The sequence below is a fragment of the Schistocerca piceifrons genome, chromosome 2 (assembly GCF_021461385.2).
Source record: "Schistocerca piceifrons isolate TAMUIC-IGC-003096 chromosome 2, iqSchPice1.1, whole genome shotgun sequence".
Classification (NCBI taxonomy): Eukaryota; Metazoa; Arthropoda; class Insecta; order Orthoptera; family Acrididae; genus Schistocerca; species Schistocerca piceifrons.
Window position 1 is genome coordinate 933,477,280 of NC_060139.1, and position 14,459 is coordinate 933,491,738.

Consider the following 14,459-nt stretch of genomic DNA (forward strand, 5'->3'; position numbering starts at 1 on the left):
GCTAACATTTTGACAATTTAAATGGTTTACCTTGAATTTGGAAATGGTGTGTGGGGGTGGGGGGGGGATAGATTTGGTATCTGGAATTGCAGTTACATTAAAAGAGCTGAAATTGTGTGTCATAATTCACTGTGTGATCAAAAGTATCCGAACACATGGCTGAAAATGACTTACAAGTTTGTGGTGCCCTCCATCGGTAATGTTGCTGGAATTCGGTATGGTATTGGCCCACCCTTAGTCTTGATGACACCTTCCACTCTCACAGGCATACATTCAATCAGGTGCTGGAAGGTTTCCTGGGTAATGGCAGTCCATTCTTCACGGAATGCTGCACTGAGGAGAGGTTTGGATGTCAGTTGGTGAGGCCTGACACAAAGTCAGCATTCCAAAACATCCCAAAGGTGTTCCGTAGGATTCAGGTCAGGACTCTGTGCAGGTCAGTCCATTACAGGGATGTTATTGTCGTGTAACCACTCTGCCATAGGCTGTGCTGAAAATGCAATCGCCATCCCCAAATTGCTCTTCAACAATGGGAACCAAGAAGGCGCTTAAAACATCAATGTAGGCCTGTGCTGTGATAGTGCCACGCAAAACAACAACGAGTGAAAGCCCTCTTCATGAAAAGCATGATCACACCATCACCTCCAAATTTTACTGGTGGCGCTACACATGCTGGCAGATAATGCTTACCGAGCATTCGCCATACCCACACCTTGCCACCGGACCGCCATATTGTGTACCATTATTCGTCACTCCACACAACGTTTTTCCACTGTTCAGTCGTCCAATGTTTATGCTCCTTACACCAATCAAGGTGTTGTTTGGCATTTACCAGCATGATGTGTGGCTTATGAGCAGCCACTCGACCATGAAATCCAAGTTTTCTCACCTCCCGCATAACTGTCTGAAGCGGTTTGGAATTCCTATGTGATGGTCTGGATAGATGTTGTCACATTACAACCCTCTTCAACTGTCAGCGGCCTCTGTCAGTCAAAAGATGAGGTCAGCCTGTATGCTTTTGTGATATATGTGTCCCTTCACGTTTCCACTTCACTACCACATTGGAAACAGTGGACCTAGGGATGTTTAGGAGTCTGGAAATCTCGCGTAGAGATGTATGACACAAGTGACATCCAGTCACCCGACCACGTTCGAAGTCTGTGAGTTCCACAGAGCACTCTGTTCTGCTCTCTCACAATGTCTAATGACTACTGAGGTCGCTGATGTAGAGTACCTGGCAGTAGGTGGCAGCACAGTACACCTAATATGAAAAATGTATGTTTTTGGGGATGTCCACATACTTTTGATCACATAGTGTATGTGCAATGTATCAGCTCCTCAGGGCTAGACAAAACCATCAGTATCCATGTGAGGCACTGTTTATGATGAAGTTTTAATGAAGGCGTTACAGTGGCCTTCCTTTCCTGTGGTTAACTTAGCTTTCCTCCTTCCATCTTAAACATATAAGCAATGTCCCCCCAACAACAACCTCAGTGATTGGTTTTAGATATGATCTGAGTTAATGCATGGTAATTAACACCACAGGGAGTTTGATCTGTCTGATGCTTGTCATTAGGTTCCCAGTATCATCCACTATACTGCCCACGTGGGCAGTAGCAATCCATAACTGTACCATAGAATTGTAAGTGGAAATAAATTTATGGGCTTCTGCAAATTTTGTCTTGTAGAAAACAACAACACTGATGTCATTGCTCAATTCTCCTCAGCATTCTGCGTTAATGGTGTGCTTCCAGTTGTTCTGTCAAATTGTTGTTTCACTTTTAAGCATTAACTGTGCAACTTGGCAGAACACCCAGAAGCACACCATCAAACAAAATTCATACGAGGTTAGTACCTGCTTTGTTCTGATAAAATGGCTTATAATTGGGTGGAGATTGCTACTCAAAGTAAGTCTGTCTCATATATATACATTTTTGGTATAATTTTTCTTACCAGAGTAATAATTTTCTAGAATTCAAGCACTGGCACGAGATCGCGGAGTGCAACACCAGACTCCTTGGATTCTGACCTCCCAACAGATGAAGCAGAAGGTTCTACCAATGAAGTGTGGTCACAGACACCTGCCCACATAATCCTGCCGAGAGCTGGTCACCATGACTGGAATGGTCTTTCTCGGTCACCTCCTAAATTTTTGTAAGTAACAGCAATATATGTAATCTTTGAGACTCTAGGAGCCACTTCTTGATGTATTATCTGGAGACATCTCTATCAGATTCTTTGGCCAAGGATTATTTGATTGATAATTTGATATAATGCCCATGCAGATGGCCATCTTTCTCATAGAGTTGCCCCCCATGCTCATGGTGGTTTGTTAGTTAGTGAGTTAGTTATTTTGTTTGTTTCATGGTTCATGGGTCATTTTGCACAATAAATTGTAATATTATGGAATGAGTCATTTTACATTCACATTGCAAATTAATTTGTAAATATGGCTATATGCTAAACATTTATAAAATGTATGTAAATTGAAGGGAGATCACTGCTATAAGCTACAGAGGGACTTTAAGCGGAATCAGTGGTAATGAGCAAAAATGTGTAATGGACCTGGGATCTCCTGCTCACTAGGCAGGTGCAGTAACCACTGCGCCATCCAGGACACAGTGTTATCACAACTATCTCAGCATGCCTCATAGCTGATCTATACTCCCATAGAGCTCCACATATCCTCAGTCCCTGTCCATTATACTCCTGTTCACTACTTACAGTTTTCCACAGGAGGTCAGACATATTTGTGCATTCACATTGATGAAAGTGTATCCATTGCCCAGCCAGGCTTATCAATTACTTGAAAGCATGGTGTCAGTTCCTTCAAAATAACAGACACCGCACAAATCCAGTGGCTGTGAAACAGTATATGTAAATTGAAGGGAGATCAATGCTATCAGCCCTCTGTGGGCTAATGGTGGACGCATTTCTAAAACAGATGACACTAACCAAAGTGTGTCAAGAATGGTAAAATGGCGCTGTACAAGAATTGGCTCAGAGACAACCACGGTGTGCAGCAGGCCATAGGTGATAGAGATGAATGACGATTGCAGAGATGTGTACAGGCAAATAGACTTTCAACTGTTTAACAACCACCCACCCAGATGAACAAAGGAGCTACCACCAGTGTCTTCTCAATGACCATTCAGTGAAAGTTTCTGTGCATGATCCTCTGCAGCAGGCAGATGGTTCATGCACCCATGCAGTCTGCTGTTCATCAGCGACAAACACTAGAGCTTGCACACCAGCACTGCAACTGGACATCCACTGAGTGGTGACAGGTATCCTTTTGAGATGAATCATGTTTTATGCTCCATCGGACAGATGGTCATTGGCTACAAGATATGAAATGTCTGAAAGCAAATACCTTGCAACAATCACCAGAAGAGTTCTAGCCGAAGGATGTTGGGTGATCTCATCATTCTGGAAGGCACAATGGATCAACACAGGTAAGTGTCCATCCTTTCGGACCACATCCACGCCTACATGCAGTTTGATTTCCTTGGCACAATGGCATTACCAGCAGGATAATGCAACATGTTACATAACTCACAGCGTATGTGTGTGGTTCAGAGACCACCAGGATGAGTTTACCATACTCCCCTGGCCACCACACTTCCCAGATTTAAAACCAATTGAGAATCTGTAAGACCAACTTGATCGAGCTGTTCGCACCAGATATTCTCAACAGACAAACCTAGCGCAGCTGGCGATGTCATTGGAGTCGGCATGGCTCCACATCCCTGTCAGTACCTCCTAGAACCTCACTGACTCTTTTTGTTAACTTCTTGCTGTGGTTCACACAGCAAAAGCTTGAAGCTTTTTCCAAGGGGTCACATTAATGTGACTGGGCAGTGTGTGTCATTCAGGAGGTATGACATAAACAGTGAGATATGTGAAAAATTAGCTTTTCTTAAGTAGAGTGCAAATTTCTCAGACTATACTCATTCAGTGTTTGATTCTTTAAGGAATCAGGGGTCAGGTGAGAGTTACTGGCATTTGTATAATTCAGCAAAAAGAAATTAATGAGTGTCTCATTTCAGCCAAAGACAAACACACACATCATGATCATGCTGTAAAGGATATTTTGAAATTACTGGACAATATATTAAAATCAGGATCACAGAATATAAACAGAACTGTATGCCTAAACAGACAGAGAAACTGACCAAAAGTAAGCTCATCTTGAATATTGCAGAAGAGTGTATAAAACTCATCAACACTCAAAATTTATCTGTGGGAGAGCAGTCAGTTCTGAGGAATTGCTGGGAGCTACAATCTTAACAAAAACTTCAACAAGAAGATGCAAGCCTCATGCTAAGTGCCTCCTGGATTTGTGCCCTATGGAGAAGAACAGCACATAGCAAATGGCAAGGCATGCCCTATTGGAAAAGTCCCCAACTAGAATTTTCTGTCAATTCCGCAATGTATTGTAGCTAGAAGTCTACTTGAAATGGCCGAAAAGTGTTTCTTTTGTGATTGTGTAAATGATGTACATAACAAAAATTTAATAGTTGAATGGCTCTTTCCACACTTATTAACACTGTAATGACAAGATACAGTTTCATATTCACATCTTATACAGGTAGAGATCTCCAGACTTCTATCTCTAAACATAAACTTCAGAACACTGTCTCAGTAAAGTGGCACAATAATCAGTGAACACAATAACAGCATGACACAGTAGATGCATGGTGATAAGAACAGTGCACAAGATAATGTTTTTGATAAAGTTACATGTACACAATCAGACACACATTTTTGCAGATTCATGGCAGTGTCACATAGATGTTACGAATACTTGATACATAGCTGTTATTTGAATTATTTCTGGTGGCATACTCAGAATGGACAGATATTTTGCACACAGGTTTCATGCAGTTGCTAATGTGCCCATGACTCATTATATATGAAATGACATAGTTGTTCTTGTGTGGTACTGCGGTGCAAACTTGACATAGGTGTTAGAATGTTCACAAGGCAAGCACTGACTGGGATTTTTGGTTGGCACCCAGCTATTTAAAGACTGGCATATGAGCAAATTATTCCCCAAACTACATAATCATTTGAAAAATGGCTAGGTTAAAGTCTGCTAATCCATGTGGATAATGTGCTAAGGCAATAATGTGGTTTACGAAATATGTGTGGCTGTAGGAATGCAGAAACGTTTATTGGGAATATGCTATTTATGAGTACAAGTGTCATATTTAAAATTATGGTAAATTATCCAAAGTTCTAAATTACTGTTTTAATGAATAAGTGGAGTATGTCATCATGTGCATGAAAATCAAGTCAACAGAAGTATAATGGCGAAGGTCAAACTTTAACAAGCACAGATGTCAAATCTGCAACAGAAAACATAACTATTTCTTAAATTAAGTATTTATTATCTTATAAATTAATTAGTTTCACAGAATTTGAAATATATTATCAAAAAGTTTGAATGCCAGTCTTTCTGATGGTGTATGTTAACTAATCCAAATATGCAGATCAGCTCACTAAAAATTTCACTTGATGAACTGTAGTATTATTTTCAATAGTCATATATTTTGTAAAACCAGCACACTGAAAATATCACCTTTAATAATGAATCTATTGTAAGAGGGGGGAAAGCTTAGTTAAGTTTTTGAAATATACGAGCGCCTACCACGAGTATGCTATTTCAGAGAATGTACAAAATTTGAAGAAGAAGTAAAGGAAAAAATTGTAGTTATTATCAGGAATCAGAGTCATAACACATGGAATAATCTTTGCCCATGTGCCCAGCTTCAATCCACCTTGAGAAATGGACAGTGGCAGCTCATGCACAATTTTATTAGTGTGAGACATGACTTAAAATTGTTGCAGAATTAGCTTTACCTAGTGCACTAAGATCATGTATGTTGTTTACATGTTTATGATTTCTGCTATGTATTTTTATTAATGGATTAATATGTCCTAGATCTTTCTCCATCCCTGTGTCCCATTCATCATTGTTCCTGAATAACAAAAAGGGAAAGCAAAAATGTGCATGGCAAATATCACACCCAAAAATCCAACTCTTTTCATACACTTTCTTATTAAATTTCCTTGTATACTCATTTTTTTCACCACCACCTATTAACTTCTGACTTACAAGGATAGTAATTGTAATTTAATAGAGCATATTAATTTTACATATATGAACTGAACTCTTTAAATATATTTAAATTTTATAATTAATATTTTAACACTGCAAGGCATGAAAAGAAAGATTGTCATAGTGAACCAATCCGACGAATTGTCAGTCAGTGCTCTTGACCACTGAGCTACAATACTGCAATACTGACATGTCAAGTATTGCTCAAAAATCCCCTGTACTCTACTCATAACTCTTTAGAGAATTTTACCATGGCCCATTCAGGTGAAATATTTTTGGAACTTGAAGGGGGCATCTACCCACTTCTGCTCACATAGTTTGAGCCAAATTGGTGAGCCCCATCACATGCCCTCCCCCTGTTATATTTAAATTTGGAGTAGGTCTACGTAACTGTTGAACTGCATGTTTCTTCTCCAATGATCTCCTGGAAAATGGCCTCTTTAGGAGGTCGTCTACAGAATTTGCCATTTGCTTGCACAATACTTTACACATTTTCAAACAAAAATACTGACCTGGTGCTGGGAGCAACGTAATCCTTTGTGCCGGCAAGGATGACATTGCATCTGAGCATCCGCTGTCGAAAACAGCCATTCTCTGAGTTATTGTAGCATGGTTGACCATTTCAGCATTTGGTATGGGTTTCTAGTTATCACAGAGAGAGTGCTACAAAACATGTTTTCGTCCAGTTTATTTGCATACCAGCATGCATTCAAAGAGAAATGGTATAATTTTACTGTGGCATTTACAGTGTGCTGTAGCACATTGGCACATGACTGGTTGCTGGCTGGCAATGGATGATAATTCTCCAGAACTGCCAACCATTCGTGCTGGTGAAATGGCAGATTATCAATCAAACAACCATCAGCCAAGAACTGAAACGATTTCTCCAAGCAATATGCATCAGCATTAAGTTAAATTCATTTTTGTTCATTACACAGGGTGTTAAAAAAAAAAAGTATTCTAAGTTTTGAGAGATGGTAGTATGGACCAAAACAGCAAAGGGTTTGGAGTCCAAGACACGGGTTTTGCAGCGGTAAAGATGAAAAAGTGATCATAGCTCTTAAGGTGTGAATTTTGGAGCCCATGTGCACTGACATTTTTGTCTTGTTTCAGTCCATACTGCCACCTCTTAAAATACAGAATACTTTTTCTTTAACACCCTCTATTACCATTTCTGAAGTGCAATGAAGACAAGGGTCAAACCAATTTAGAAAGTCCAAATTCTCATGAGGAAGCAAATATTTTAAGGATAAAAAATACTGAGCTGACACTTCTGTTTTTCTACAGCTATGGAGCCTCCCCACCGTTACGCAACCATCACAAGGATATGGGGCACCGGCAGCCAAGTACACCATTTTCAGGCTCTAGCCTCGACATCTTCAGTCACCCAGGAGCTTGGCGAGGCAGTAAAGGCTCACTTGCCTCAGACAATGGTTAGTTGCCTGTTTGATTATTCTGTTGTTGCAGATTGATAAACCAACTTGAGAGAAAATTACTCCCTTTTGTTTGATAACATACAATTGATAACGTATTTTTCTTTAGTTTAAGACCTTTGTCTATTGTGTAGATAAATGCTTCTGAATGGTGGGGAACTGGTATTCTGAAGTAAATGGACATATTACTGAATGTGCAACAAGATAAAAAGGTATTCCACTTAGTTATGGTATTAATCTGGTGAACTATGGGTGAAAGCAGTCTGGAGGTAATGCAATACTGGTATCATTCTTGTTGGCAACCGAAGCCAAATGCAGTTCCGTATATATTATGGATTCATTGGTCAAAAAGCCACACTACACATAAAACTGATTCTTTATAGTCATGTTATAAACAAAACTAATCCAGTGAACAAGTTTTGCCCTGAAGAAGACATATCCCCACTTGCTCGGACCTCATTCAGATGAATTCTGTAAATACTTTTCACATGAGAAATACTCATAATTTATGCAGTCTTGAAAATACATTTACAGATAATTTACGTAATTGCTAAATTCTTCTAGAACTATTACAGAATTTCTTTCTTCTGCTGTGACTTTTAATGAGTAACAATGCCTGTGGCAAGTCATTTATGTTCAGGAGGAGTGTATTGCCGCATAACACATCCTTATTTAACACGTTGACTGCTATGTGGCTGCTGCCAGCCACAGAAGATGGCTCTGCCTTGCTGTTGGTTGTCTTGTGGCAGTAAACGAATTAAAAGTCCGAAAAGCCATATTGGCCAAGTACTGTCACTGGTATCATTTGATGAATATGTTGTTAAGTAAATAAAGAAATATCATACTGCTATTGACACTATTTTAAGTGTTAATTGCCTGTTCTATGATTCACATGGTAAGTCTGGGGTCCTTAGTCCGTAAAAAATAAAACTTATTTAATTTACCATTATTGATTTTAGGCCAGTGATGACCTTGAAATAGTGGCACACATTTCTTGTGCTCGATCTTAGGCCACACAGTGTTTAGCATAATGGTATCCTGTTTGGGGGGATTATCTGGCTAACCAGATGTAGGATTTGCATTTTTTAATCATTTAAGAGAAATGTCAGAATGGTTTTCTTTGAAAATTACACGAATGATTTTCACACTCCTCTTTATTCATTCTGAGCTTGTGTTTCATCTCTAATAACCCTAATCATTGTTGGGATGTTAAACCATAATTTTCCTTTCTTCTTTCAATTTTTGTGGAAATTGCATGATGTAGAAAGAGTAAGTAAATTACACAAAAAAGTGTATCTCCATCTGAAGATGAGCTCATGCCTGAACCCCGTAATTTAGGTTCAAAAAGGTTTTTTTCTTTCTCATCATTAGAATTAAGGTCTCAGTATTTTGTGTACATAGTTAATACATTAAGTAGTTCATGCTGCATTGAAATGGTTTTTCAAGAACATCTAAGTGTGTAGTCTGATGCTGGCTTTAGAAATAAACACTATCTAAAGGGACAAAATGTTCTAAATACAAGAATGAAGCTTGCAGATAATTTTTCAAGAACTGGAATGCATCACAATATGGTTATATAACATAATTACAAAACATAACTGTTCAGCTAGTCATTTGTGATACTATTCATCATCATTATTTAGGCTTTCTGTGAGATTCATAATTTTTTTTAGTGAGGTAATTGGTTGGTTCTTACAGCAATACTCTGGTTAATTCATTCCCCTTTTTTACCCATTGAGCCGGTAAAACAGTTCTAGCAATCATAACCAAAATTTGATTGCATAACTCTTTCTCTAAGAATCAACTGAAATACATTATTTTATTTTATTATTTTTATTTTCTTCATTATTATTCATTGTTTTGATATTTCTCTATGTCAATTTTCAGAAGGAATAAAAATGCTGAATTACCAAATGATTGGTACAATGCATTTACCTCGGCCAAGAGAAAGGATCCGTAGTGGTAGTGATCCAACTGTACCTGATGACCACAATAATAATATTGACAGCAATAACAGGCATTACTTGTCTCCAAACAAACTGAAGGGTAATGGCTACATACCAGTTGCTGACAGAATTAAGACCAAGTAAGTTTCATGTAGAGAGAGATTCATGAATTATGATGGTAAAAAATTCCCTTATGTGTTGAAGTTGAATGTATCCTAAAAAACCTTGCAGATGTGTGGGTATAATGTCTGTATATACGCGATCTGTTCAAAAAAATCCGGAACATTGGTAATTCCGCACCAATTGTGTGTTGGAGCGAAATGCAGTTGGCATCCCTGCACACGCCTGTGTTTTATGTGTAACTGCCAGACGTTTCATTGCTGTACATCTGTTAGTTGTTGTTCTGTGCTATACTGAGTAGAACATTGTGTCACACAGTTTGCAAATTTTGGGATGACAGAGTTAGAGGAGCAACGTGTCTGCATTAAATTTTGTGTGAAACTCAAAAAAACCTGTACAGGGACACACCAAATGGCACAGGAAGCCTAAGGTGATGAGTGAAACATTCTGATAAAGCAGAGAAAATTATTTCTTAAAGGGCTGTTTTCTCTCACATTTATCATTCTGTGTGTCCACTACAGATTAGTCTTCTTCGTGCACCAAGAGATTAACTGTTATTGACAATATTTGCATGACAATGCAAGGTGGAAAATGTGAAGGGAAAGTACAGAGCATCACTAGTGAAATGGAAAAGGAAGAAAAGGAAACCACGTGGTCAGGCCTTGAAGACCATGTGAATCGAACTTGCATCCCTCGCATGAGGGTCTGTCACATTGACTGCTTGGCTATGGAGGCAGACTCTAATGCAATAAGTGACCTTCTTATCCATTACGAAACCAACTAAATGAACCATGAAAGCAGCAAAGAATCTAAATGGTGATTGGGAAAAAAGTGAGTTGGAACAGTGTTTGACCGTACATTACTTAAAGATAATTTTATACCACTAACTTACAAGGCATCCTGCTTAAAAAGAAAGGTGGAGGTTGCAGTGAGGAACAATATTTTCCATGAGTTTACTGGTATGTCATTCAATTCCTGTCCTCAAACATTACTCAGTGCAACACAATATCTTTACTACACACAGCAGAATATTCCAATCTCACTTGGGACAGATGGGTTGTACATTACCTGTTTATACAGAAAGCAATAAATTGCACAGAATTATAACAAGGTGCTGCAGTGTGATCAGAGTGAAGAGATGTGGCCAACAATTAGGCTTGAGCCCCTTTGCAAACATCAGCCACCAAGTTTACAGGGTCAAGAAACTACATGACAATTATGATATTTAATTGTACTGTCAATTTGTCTTGTATAATTTACATTCGTTTTCCAAATAAATTTATTTTTTATTTGATTTTTTATTTTTCCTTTTCTAAAGGTTGTTCTTTTGTATGTAACTTCTTCTACCCATGTATAGAGAGGAAGAACAAATGTATCAGATAAATATTAGTAGAGTATCATTGTTTTATAGTTTAATGTGTGAACAGCTCACTAGAAAAACAAATACAGTATGCCACCACACTTTTTGTGGTACAAAGAAACATGTGTCTGCAGAGGGCTAAGGAAAATTTTACTCTTAACTGCTACACCTGTCGAAAAATGGAAACAGGAATGCAAAAACCATATACAATTCTCATGAGATTATATGCTGATTATCTAATAGAGACAGACACTGTCCCCACATGTTATGCCATTTTTTGTATGTTAGCTGTCAGAGATGTAATTCTTGGGTCTGCTAAAGGTAAAAAACTTTTGCTACATAGAAAAACCTTCACATCTCAGAGGGATCATTTCTGTAAATTTATCAGTATCAACCTCATTAGAAAATCAGTGCCTTCATTTTCATAGTAATTACTGCTTTTAATAAATATGTTCCCACTTTGAAAGTAGAATATTAACAGTAAAATCAAGCTTTTTGCAGATGATGCAGTTATCTATAATGAAGTAATATCTGAAAGAAGCTGCATAAATATTGTCAGATTTCAGAGTGGTGCAGAGATTGGCAACTTGCTTTAAATGTTCAGAAATGTAAAATTTTGCACTTCACAAAATAAAAAAAACATAGTATCTTATGACTATATCATTGATTCACTTTTTGAATCAGCCAACTCATACAAATACCTGGGTGTAACACTGTGAGGTGATATGAAATGGAATGATTACATAGGTTCAGTCGTGGGTAAAGCAGGTGGCCGACTTCCAGTTTATTGATAGAATACTGGGGAAATGCAATCAATCTACAAAGGAGATTGCTAAAATTCCCTCATGTGACTGGTTCTAGAATATTGCTCAAGTTTGTGGGACCCATACCAGACAGGCCTAACAGATATTGAACGTATAGAGAGAAGGGCAGTGTGAGAGATTACAGTTTTTTTTTTAATCCATGGGAGGGTGTCACAGAGATACTGAAGGAACTGAACTGGAGGACTCTTGAAGATAGACATAAACGAACCCAAGAAAGTTTATTAACAAAGTTTCAAGAATTGGCTTTAAATGATTACTCTAGGAACTTACTGCAACCCCCTACATATTGCTCAAGTAGGGATCATGAAGATAAGATCATAATAATTACTGCATGCACAGAGGCATTCAGAAAATCATTCTTCCTGTGCTCCATATGTCAATGGAACAGGAAGAAACCCTAATAACTGGTACAATTGGATGAACCCTCTGCCGTTCACCTCATCATGGTTTGCACTTGCAGATGTAGATGTAGATGTAGATTTACTTCTGTTTCAGTGTACAGTAGGATATGATATTAATCACAAGTGTCTTCTCATTATTATATCGATATATCCACACAATGTTGAAACAAAATTACAGTTGAGCAGATTTAATGTGAACTGATACTCCTGACATATTGTATCATTTGACTTATACATTTCCTGTATGAAAGTTTTGCTACAGAGAATAATAGGTTTCATTTTGAACTAGCCGGCCGCGGTGGCCGAGCGGTTCTAGGAGCTTCAGTCCGTAACCACGCGACTGCTATGGTTGCAGGTTTGAATCCTGCCTCAGGCATGGATGTGTGTGTGATGTCCTTAGGTTAGTTGGGTTTAAGTAGTTCTAAGTTCTAGGGGATTGATGACCCCAGATGTCAAGTCCCATAGTGTTCAGAGCCATTTGAACCACTTTTTGATTTTGAACAAGTAAGGATGAATCCAAGAACTAATCTGACATTTCCCTGTTTGAGATTAATGTCCTTTGATAAGGTAGGTAAAGTTCAGCATTCTGGCCCTAGATAGAGCAATCAGCCTGACTGGACTCCATGTCATTCTCTGTCAATGGCATCATTATGTGTGATGTGGAGGCGCATGTGGCCACTCTCCCCATAATTGTCGGGTTTCTTGACCTTGGAACAATTACTAAACAGTCAAGTAGCTTCTCAGTTGGCCTCACAAGGCTGAATGCACCTTGTACCAGTCCTCCCACCATGGAAAAAATCCATGGCTGTATCAGGAACCTGGATCTCCTGCAAGTCAGTCAGCCATGCAGACCAATCAGCTATGGATGCAGACTAATGCATCTTAATCAATTCTAAATTTTTCTTGAATGTCTTGATTTTAGTGTGTGTATAGCTGTGTAATTAATAAATTAACTTGAGTGGCATTGTGAGGCAGGAGAAGAGTAATTAAGGACTAATATCCATGGCCTGTGTACTGCTAATGTACAACAGCTTGCAAACATTTTGAATGTTGCCTTCATTTTCATGTATTAAGGAAATATTTCTTGTACGCAGAAATGGTCATGTATCTGTTGCAAGAAGTCACAGTAATCTATATAATATAGATACAACTAGTGAGAATGAACTCCGAATGTCTAACCAAAGAAATCATGTAAAAGGACACATTAGAAGGTCTGGGTCTATTGGACAACTTGGTTTTGAAGAAATCTGTCTTCAGAGCCAAAGTAAAAGACAACAGTATCCTAATGGATTGCCAAAAGGCAAGGTAAGTGTTAATTTTCTGCATATATATATATATATATATATATATATATATATATATATATATATATATATATATATATATATATATATATATATATATATATATATATATAAAGTTTATTTATATGACAACGTAGTTTTTGGAATGAAATGTTATGCGATATAAAACTATTTCTTATTGTGTTATTTGAAGTTTTTGTCTTGGAGTTCATACTTTTTCAGTACTGAAGCTGTGTATAATGTTATTCAACTATTCCTCAGTTGCCTTTTCTAAATAACGGTTAAAAATTGTTTATCCAGTTCACTCCAGAGTAAAAATTTACAAAGCTCCAGGGCTCGATGGAATCCCTATCAGCTTAACTATAATCTGTTGTAAATCCCTCAGACAAAAAATTGTGCCCAGTTGCTGGAAGAAAGCACAGATCACACCCATAGAAGTGATCCACAGAACTACTATCCAGTATCCATGACAATGTTTTGTTCCAGAATCTTAGAAAATACTCTGAGCTCAAACATAATGAGGTATATTGAACAGAATAACATCCTCCATGCCAACCAACATGGATTCCAAAAACATTGGTCATGTGAAACTCAATACTCACTTTTCTCACATGACTTACTGAAAGCCTTGGATCCAAGCAGTCCGGTAGGTGTAGTTAATATCCAAAAAGTACTTGACTCAGTACCACATCTGCCTTTATTATCAAAAGTAAAATGGATGGAGAGCCATAGACAGATGCAGAAGTAACTTTGAGTGTAGCGTAGGGAAGTGTGTTGGGACCCTTGCTCTTCATGTTGCATACTAATGATGTGTGAGTAATATTAATAGTAACCTCAAACTTTTTGCAGGTGCTCCAATTATCTGTAATGAATTAGTGTCTGAAATAAGCTGCATCAACATTCAGTCAGATCTTGATAAGATTTCAAGGTGGTGCAAAGATTAACAA

General features: G+C 38.0%; 1 protein-coding gene across 1 annotated transcript in view; it reads left to right on the top strand.

Moving 5' to 3' along the window:
- Positions 1-14,459, top strand: part of LOC124772716 (rho GTPase-activating protein conundrum) — a 220,739-nt gene that overhangs the window by 172,978 nt on the left and 33,302 nt on the right. The window contains exons 4-7 of the mRNA XM_047249343.1: positions 1,973-2,154; positions 7,412-7,557; positions 9,445-9,643; positions 13,303-13,513. Coding sequence (XP_047105299.1) covers positions 1,973-2,154; positions 7,412-7,557; positions 9,445-9,643; positions 13,303-13,513 — 738 coding nt within the window. The remainder of the gene's footprint in view (positions 1-1,972; positions 2,155-7,411; positions 7,558-9,444; positions 9,644-13,302; positions 13,514-14,459) is intronic.